General features: G+C 45.2%; 2 protein-coding genes across 3 annotated transcripts in view; one reads left to right on the top strand and one right to left on the bottom strand.

Moving 5' to 3' along the window:
* The window catches only part of LOC139384918 (DNA-directed RNA polymerases I, II, and III subunit RPABC5), a 235,138-nt gene that overhangs the window by 185,625 nt on the left and 40,311 nt on the right, over positions 1-9,202 (top strand). The gene's annotated exons all lie outside the window — the stretch shown is intronic.
* Positions 230-9,202, bottom strand: part of LOC139384809 (diacylglycerol lipase-alpha-like) — a 43,105-nt gene continuing 34,132 nt past the window's right edge. Inside the window, exons 19-20 of one of the 2 annotated variants that reach the window (XM_071129701.1) lie at positions 4,748-4,920; positions 230-3,771 (exon numbers count right to left, since the gene is read on the bottom strand). In XM_071129701.1, the coding sequence (XP_070985802.1) occupies positions 2,691-3,771; positions 4,748-4,920 (1,254 nt within the window). In that variant the 3' untranslated portion in view covers positions 230-2,690. Of the gene's footprint in view, positions 3,772-4,747; positions 4,921-6,155; positions 8,624-9,202 lie in introns of those variants that run through there. The other variant, XM_071129702.1, reaches the window with a different exon arrangement.

The raw sequence follows: 9,202 nt of genomic DNA, 5'->3' as shown, positions 1-9,202 counted from the left end.
GTGCAATCAACAGAAGCATAATGTCAGACATCCAGATAGGGCCGAGATCATTTCAAACCAAAGCCAGATGACATTTGGGCTGTTATGTAGGTTGCTACCACTGTTCTCCCACCGCACAACCACCATTATGGTAGGCCTATCTAGCTAAAAAAATATATATATATATATGCAGCTTGTTGAGAGGTTAGCAAATAGAAATTACATTTAAAAAAAGTTCCAAGTAATTCTCTTTAAAATTGGTTTTGCTTTATTCCATTACAGGCAGGGCAGTGAGGGGTGGCGGGGGTTAAATACATTCTCAATCTGGGACAGGAAGGAAAGGGTAGCAAAACAGGTAAACATGGTCAAGACATCATTGAATTATTTATCTGTCAACACAGACCAATTTCTAAATCAGTTATCAATTTAGTTCAATTCTGCCAATAATCTGTCATATAGATCGTTCTCACTAAATATATTCATTTTTCTTCTCCATACATTTGTACTTTTTCTATATAATGTCAATATTGATATAGATTTGTAATATACCTGTTATCGTAATACAGTCATTTTCTATGTTATTCTATTTTCATTTAATCTTTTTTATTTATCTTTTACAAAGACAGGAAACAAGACATCTGCATATAAATAAGGACAAAGAAGACACTGCTGTACATGTCATGGTGAAAAGGGAATGTGGCATCTTTCTATGGTGGTGCTGATATTGCCTACACTGGGCCGTGACCCACTGCAGCAAAGATATTTCACACTGGTTGTTCAACACTGTGCTGGCACAGTAGAGACTGCTGTGAGAGCATGTATTTGGGTGGTGTCAAACTGTAATCTGGCCACAGAGTGAGGCCTGTTGAGTGACACCACAGCAAAGCCAATTCTAAGAGTACAGCTTCTATAGGTCACCACAGTGACCCCTTCATAATGGATGTATTGTATCATAGGTCACTGTAATGACCCCACTTCCTATTATAGAATCTGTCTTTCTGCCATCACCATGGCAGCTAGTGGAGGCTGCTGAGTGGTGAAAGGCTCATAATAATGGCTGGAACAGAGCGAATGGAATCAAACACATAGAAACCATGTTTTTGATACCATTCCGATAATTCCGCTCCAGCTATTACCAAGAGCTCGTCCTCCCCAATTAAGGTGCCACCAACCTCCTGTGATGTTGACACCCAGTACTTTTTCACTTGGACAGAGATATTTTCCCACAGAGATATTCCCTTATTTTGAGAGAGTCGGCTGAAATTCACCAGCCTTTCCCAGCAACTGAAAGCCGAACTCATAGAACGCAAACCAAACTGTTACAAGAGTAATAATAAGGATAATAATAACATCAATAATAGTAAGAAACAGTAATAAATAATGTAGTATGTTTGATCCAACTAATACAACTGATATGAAATATGTTTGTAAAACGTAGTGAAAGTGGGCACTACAACCCGTACAGTTCAACCTCAATATGCTTGAGATGAACCAGTTTAAAGGGAACCAAAGACATAGAAGTCATTGACATAATTGTGTACCTCAGCAAGACCCCTTTAAGAGGAACAATCTCCTACAGTGCATCTCATGTTTTTTTTAATAGCATAATTGGCTTGGTACAAACACTTAGAGAGAGACATGTTTTGGGAGATATGCGCCATGGCAGTGGTGTTGGGATAGCTTCCTCATCCTCTCCAGGGCATTTTAACACAGTTTGAACGGGAATAGACTGATTGGCTATTAAAAGGGAGCGATACCAAAATGTATCATCTCCCTCTCGGAGTTAAACTTGAAACCTGTATCTTTGTTTTGTCAAAGTGTACATTTTACAGTATTTCACAAACATAAACAATATCACATCTTATAAATACATTTGGCAATACATTTTTGGGCAAAAAGGGGGCAAATTGTGCATTTTGATGTGTGCGAGATGGTCCGTATGTTAGTAAGAGTTACTGACTGACAAGTGAGTTCTGTTAAACAAAATGGATACTACGTTCCTCATGCTATAAAAGACAACCAAAGACTAAAAACCACATTCTTAACATTTGTCACAATCACTGTTTTAAGACACATCAATTCTCTATGATCTACACTCCTTCTCTTCCACACTGTCATTCCCTGATAGACCTGAGAAACAAAACGTCTCCTCGCTCTCCTCTCTATTGTTCAGCATCTGTCTCCGTTTTTTTTTAACTTTCCTGATATTAAAGATGAATAAGCTTTAGGAGCTGATGAAGGAGGAGGGTAAGTTAATTGTGATTATGTGCCAATGAAAACCCCACCTAGTGTCTAACTCCTCCCTATCCCTGTTCAGTTGTCTCCCATTTGATAAAGTCACGTCACTGCAGGGCTGTATGCTACCATGTGTTGATGTGAGATAGTGTGTGTTGGAATGACAGTCAGTGGTGAGGCTATTCACCCCAAAGCAGAACAGGCCCCTGGCATGCAGACATAAATTAAAATGTATTATTACAATAGCAGTGAAAATGCTTTACACAGCTTTTGACACCTGAAAATGGAACAAGAGTTTTTCATCTCAGTCTTATTCATTATGGTCTGCCATGTCATGTCTTTGTAAGGTACTGTAACAGCATAGCAGATTGCATTCCATCGCATGCATGTTCAGTGATACTTTAACATCAGATAGATGCAGCAACGGAATAAGGAAAGAGGAGAGAGAAAGAGTCATGGAGGGACTGAGTGGGCCACTATACCATAGACGCCAGTGTGTTTTCTTCAGGGTAGGGACAGGGAGTGGAGGTTCGTAGTGAGTGCGTGGGAAGGGGTGCTCCGTCGGCGGGAGAGAGGTCATTGAGCTCACCAGAGGAAGAGAGAGGGAATGAGGGTGAGAGGGAGATGCCAGAGGAAGGGTCAGCAGATCCAGCAAAGGTACGCGGGGGCTTGGGGACCAGGTTAGGCTCCATTGTGGCCCGAGCCAGAAGCTGTGTATCGTCCCCCCTCGGTCCTTCCACTGGCCCCTCTCCCTGACCATACGACCCCCGACCGGACTCAGACTCCCCGTCAGACAACTCCAGAGGTGGTGAGCCACTGCCATCCAGCCTAAAGAGAGAGTCCAGGTACTGTGCAAACTCCAGCACTGCCTGGCTAGGGTTGCCGTTGGACAGCTGGGCTGGAGGAGTGGAGGAGGAGGGATGTGACTCTCCTGTCTCTGTTTCCCATCCTTCTACCTCTACTCCCTCCTCCTCCTCCTCCTCATGGCTGATCCGTGGGCTGAGGGGAGCATTAGGGGTTCTGCCTGGGCTGTAAATGCCAGGCATTTGATGGCAAGGGACGACACAAGGCTCTTTTTGTGTGAAAGGCTGACCTATGACACTCTGGGCCAGTGGTGCTGGGGAGTGGTGGCCACTATAGTGCGGGGTGGAAGGGGAGAGCCGCATGGGGTAGTCTGGGGTGGAGCCAGATCCCAGAGGAGTGAAGTAAGGTCCTGCCTCTCCCAGCTCGTGCTCTGGGGTGGCCTGGTAGAGGCAGTCGGCAGCCAGCAGCTCGGTGCGGGAGCTGAGAGAGGGGTTCTCCTCAGGGATAGGTGCATTCAGTTGGAAGGGGAGGCACCCCAGCATGGGCGAGCCCCTGAGTGCAGCTGAGGAGCGTCGGGAGTCCAGGCTGTAGAGGGACTCGGCGTCTGACAGGCTCTCCATCACGGCCAGGGGGGCGTGGCGGTCCCTCAGCTCCACGGTAAGGCGCTCCCTGGCCCCCCGCAGAACCACTGGCACTGGGGGAGGGGGGCACTCCGCAAAGCCATCCAGTGATATCTCAGAGCGAGCACAGGAACTGAGAGGAGGAAAGGAGGGAAAGAGGATGAGAGCAAAGGAAAGAGGGAGATTAGAGGGGAGGGAGGGAATACATTGGAGGAAGAATACGGTAGGAATAATATAAGATGGATGTGAGTAAAGAAAGGGAGGTATTAGAGAGTAGAGATGATAGAGTGATAGAGGAGAGGGGTAGGAGCACAGAGGGGTAGGAGAGAGGGATAAATGGTTACGGTCACACTTCACAATCACTAACAGGTCACTAGACTACTTCTGTTCTACAGGGGCTAAACCAGACGGGGGCGAGGGGACTGTGTACTACAATACGTTGCCACTGATCTGGAGTCAGACCAATGACTGTGGGTCAGAGAGCAAGGACCGTGCATGGGAGAAAGGTAGTGGCAGAGTTAATGCTGTCATGCTTTACTTCTATCTGAACACATAGAAGAACAAACCTTGAAGGACTAGGTACATTCTTGCAGACTCTTGCACATAACATACATTCCTTCATTGTCCAAGATAAAGGAAACACCAACATAAAGTGTCTTAATAGGTTGTAGGGCCACCATGAACCAGAACGGCTTCAATGCGCCTTGGTATAGATTCTACACGTGACTGAGACTCTATTGGAGGGATGCAACATAATCATTTTCATGCTCATCCACCATTCAGTGGATAGGGGTATTGTCATCCTATGGGGCAGAGCCATGATAGCTAAAATAAGGTAAAAAAATAACAGCCTGCCCAGCATTTTTAGACATAACCCTAAGCATGATGGGATTTTAATTGCTTAACTAACTCAGTAACCACACGTGTGGAAGCACCTGCATTCAGTATACTTTGTATCCTTCATTTACTCAAATGTTTCCATTATTTGGGCAGTTACCTGTACACATGCATGAGATTTTTGATTATAGTCAGTCAGTCAGTCAGTCATACATGTTCCCAGTCTCTGCCCAGACCCTCCCAAAGCTCCACCCATATCCCAGTGGACTAACCGAACGCTGCTGTTCCTGCGGTGTTGGGTGGTTGGGGTGGGTTGTTGGGAGGCAGGAGGCGGGGCGGCTGCCATGAAGATGGTCTCTGGGTTCAGGTCCACCTCGGTTGGGCTCACCATTACCTTAGCAGCCGACAGCAGGGCTGTCTTCCCTTTATTATAGTTCTCCAGCACCTGTCAATAACACGGTAGGAGGAGCAGTCAATTTACTGCTACCAGCATTGTTGACATTATTGACTGATTTGGAGGCTCTGGAAGGACTGAAGAAGGAGGGAGAGCAGTAACAGTGAACTAAGGTGATCAGTAAGGAGAATTTAAGAGCTGTAGAACTGGAATTGCCTGTATATGTCATTGACATCAGCAAGAACAATGGATTGACAGGTAGGCTGGTACAGGAAAAAGTGAATGTTAAGATTATTGAAAACAAGGCATTAGAGACGAGTCAAAACTGTGTCAAGTGAAGGGAAAGATGAAGGTCAGAAACACTAAGTCCATCCACCCTCATTTGTTTAAGCATGATACTTGAATACTGAACAAACCTGAATAGCACAGGTAAACACCAAACCCGAGTAGATACCAAAGTCATGCACTATACCCCTGGATACAAATCTCAGACTTTCACGTTGCTGCAGAAGTATTCCATAATATGTAGGCCTACGCAGATGTATGTGTGGTGTGTACACCCTAAGTAGGTTACTCATCTAAACTAATGAAAAAGAAAAAAGAGAGCAGAGAGAGCACAGACAACAGTTACTACACACTCATGGTAATCACATCACCACACAGAGAGCACAGACAACAGTTACTACACACTCATGGTAATCACATCACCACACAGAGAGCACAGACAACAGTTACTACACACTCATGGTAATCACATCACCACACAGAGAGCACAGACAACAGTTACTACACACTCATGGTAATCACATCACCACACAGAGAGCACAGACAACAGTTACTACACACTCATGGTAATCACATCACCACACAGAGAGCAGACAACAGTTACTACACACTCATGGTAATCACATCACCACACAGAGAGCACAGACAACAGTTACTACACACTCATGGTAATCACATCACCACACAGAGAGCAGACAACAGTTACTACACACTCATGGTAATCACATCACCACACAGAGAGCACAGACAACAGTTACTACACACTCATGGTAATCACATCACCACACAGAGAGCAGACAACAGTTACTACACACTCATGGTAATCACATCACCACACAGAGAGCACAGACAACAGTTACTACACACTCATGGTAATCACATCACCACACAGAGAGAGCACAGACAAGAGTTACTACACACTCATGGTAATCACATCACCACACAGAGAGAGCACAGACAACAGTTACTACACACTCATGGTAATCACAACACCACACAGGTAAATATATGATTTGTCTTTAATGAGTTAAAACACAAAATGAAAAAAAGCATGATTCAAGAACAACATATCATTAATAAATATGAACACATGTGGATCACAAGCCATGCATTTTTTAAAACACATTGTGACATGGAATACAACATTACAACATGACAAATGGCTATAATGAAACATGAAAATAAATGATAATGGGAGTTAACATTGAACAAACATGGATGGTATTGGTATGAAAGCTGTGTGTAACAGGAAGAGATGGACAGAGAGGGAGGTGAGTAAAAACAGTCAGCTAATGATGGGTGTCAATCAGCACAGAAAAAACTAAATGAAGTACAGTACTTTTCTGGACATAATTATAGAACATACTGAGAACCAGGCGAAAGACCAATAAGGCAGCAAGCAGCATGACCTTAATATTCCCATAGCAACAACAACAACAACAGAAAAAGGCACATCACCAACACCCCAGCAGCACCATAGGGGACACAATCAGAAACAAAGCCACCAAGATCAAATACTGTAAAACACATCAACCAGTAGGTGCATCTCCAACAGTGCTCAGAGTGCTCTCCCACAGCGCAGAACAGTACCAGCGAAGTACTGTTCTGCCTCCATGACCAGTGCTTGACTTGGACTGAAATAGGTGCTGGCACTCATTTTGAGTGCTGGTACTGTTCACATTTAGGTGCTTGAGCTAGGAAAAGGAGCTCAAGCAGTAGAAAATGTGAGGTGCAGGTATTCAGCTCTGGTGAGCTCCTGCCCAAGTCAAGCACTGACCATGACTAATAGACAAGCACGTCCTCCCTCTTTGTAACGAGCCCATTGAGATACATTATTAGGTCAATTTATCTTTTGTCTAATTATATCAATGAATTGAGCATAAACCAGGGCTAGCTCAGTGCTCCATCATCTCACTAATATAAAGTGAACTGGTCTGAATGGTCGGAGGTTATTTCAGGCTGGTCAATCTGTACAAGTAGTCATCACCGTCAGGTAACAGGCTACTCTAATTTAAAACCAGCCATTAGAATCTATTTGATGTGACCACACGGTCTACAGGAGCCTGGTTGCCAGTCTGTTTGTGCCATCATGCCAACTGTGGGGGAATCAGAGGACTCAGAGACACTTAGCACATCCTCCTTACTCAGGACACCTTGAGCTGCCAATTAGGAACAGTAGGAGGCCACAAGGAATAATAAGGAGGGGGTTAGTGTTGGAGAAATTGGGGGTAACCATGGAAACCTCACTGCATCTAGAGAAAAGCGTGCATTAGTTAGTAAGTAGGTTGTGTGGTGGTTTCTCAATCTGAACAATTTGAAGCTAAAGCAAAGAGCAAGACAGGGTTTGTAAGACTGAAGAGGCAGAGGAGGACTGTGAGCTGGAAAGGAGAGGTAGAGGCTGTAACGTTAAACCAGAGGATTTGGGATAGGTTGTGTGGGGGTGGTAGATTGTGTATTTGAAGAGTCTACTTGGAGAGATGAAGGGGTATTGGATAGTAGAGGTTCAGAGGAGCTTGGTGGAAGGGTACTGCAGGGTACACCTGTAAGAGAAGTAGATGGGGTCTGTCTGTCATGATTGTGGGGGAAAGGGTAGGTCTGTTTGGGGTGGTACTTGATGCTTGAGGGAGAGAGAGTGGGTGTGACACAGAGGTGTAGAGAACAAGTCAGTTTCCTGAGTAGAGGGGCCATTCGATAATAGGGAGACGGCGGGTTGGTCAACGTGGGAGACGGCGGGTTGGTCAACGTGGGAGACGGCGGGTTGGTCAACGTGGGAGATAAAAGTTCGGTCTATTTGCGGGGAGGTATTTGATGGTTCAGTGGGGGGAAGACTACCTCTATAAGAGGAGGGGTAGAGTGTGTTTGGGGAACAGATGGGGTATCTAAGAGGGGTAGATGGCAGCTCTATTTTGGCAGTAGAGGGACAATCTGAAAGAGAACAGGGAGAGGAAATGTATTTGTGGGTATCAGAAAAGCTATCTGAAAGAGGAGAGGGAGAGAGTGAGTCTTTGTGGGGGTTAGAGGAGGTATCTGAAAGAGGAGAGGGAGAGAGGGAGTCTTTGTGGGGGTTAGAGGAGGTATCTGAAAGAGGAGAGGTAGAGAGTGAGTCTTTGTGGAGGTTAGAGGAAGTATCTGAAAGAGGAGAGGGAGAGAGTAAGTCTTTGTGGGGGTTAGAGGAGGTATCTGAAAGAGGAGAGGGAGAGAGTGAGTCTTTGTGGGGGTTAGAGGAGGTATCTGAAAGAGGAGAGGTAGAGAGTGAGTCTTTGTGGGGGTTAGAGGAGGTATCTGAAAGAGGAGAGGGAGAGAGTGAGTCTTTGTGGGCATTAGAGGAGGTATCTGAAAGCAGAGGTGTAGAGGGCAGCTCTGTTTCAGAGGTTATGACCACAACAGTGCTGGCTGGTTGGCCCTCATCCTCCATCTCCATTGGCTCTGCACCTGCCTGCTCAGAACTGAGACCAAATGGTTCCAGTACCTGCAGAGACATCATAAGTATCACACAGACATACAAACACACCACTGCAGTTTCAATCACACAACACCATGCTTACACCAATACGCAACACACAGCAGACACACTCCAACACCACTGCAGTTTCAATCACACAACACCATGCTTACACCAATACCCAACACACAGCAGACACACTCCAACACCACTGCAGTTTCAATCACACAACACCATGCTTACACCAATACCCAACACACAGCAGACACACTCCAACACCACTGCAGTTTCAAATCACACAACACCATGCTTACACCAATACCCAACACACAGCAGACACACTCCAACACCAATGCAGTTCCATTAGAGTAACCTCAGTATTGACTAAGCATGTAGTGCCTGTGGAGCAGACCAGACAGAACATCCAGCACACCGTCAGTGAACAGCACCCTTCTCCAGCTACCGCACAAGAAAACACGAGGTTAGTTCTAACTATTAATTGAAAACATACAATTGTTAGGAAAGCTTTTACAGACAGAAACCCACAAACACATCCATCGAACATTCATCCAGTGTCGTCACCTGCCAACTCAGTGTATGAATGAT

The sequence above is a fragment of the Oncorhynchus clarkii genome, chromosome 26, assembly GCF_045791955.1.
Source record: "Oncorhynchus clarkii lewisi isolate Uvic-CL-2024 chromosome 26, UVic_Ocla_1.0, whole genome shotgun sequence".
Classification (NCBI taxonomy): domain Eukaryota; kingdom Metazoa; phylum Chordata; class Actinopteri; order Salmoniformes; family Salmonidae; genus Oncorhynchus; species Oncorhynchus clarkii.
This window is presented reverse-complemented; position numbering and strand designations above follow the sequence as displayed.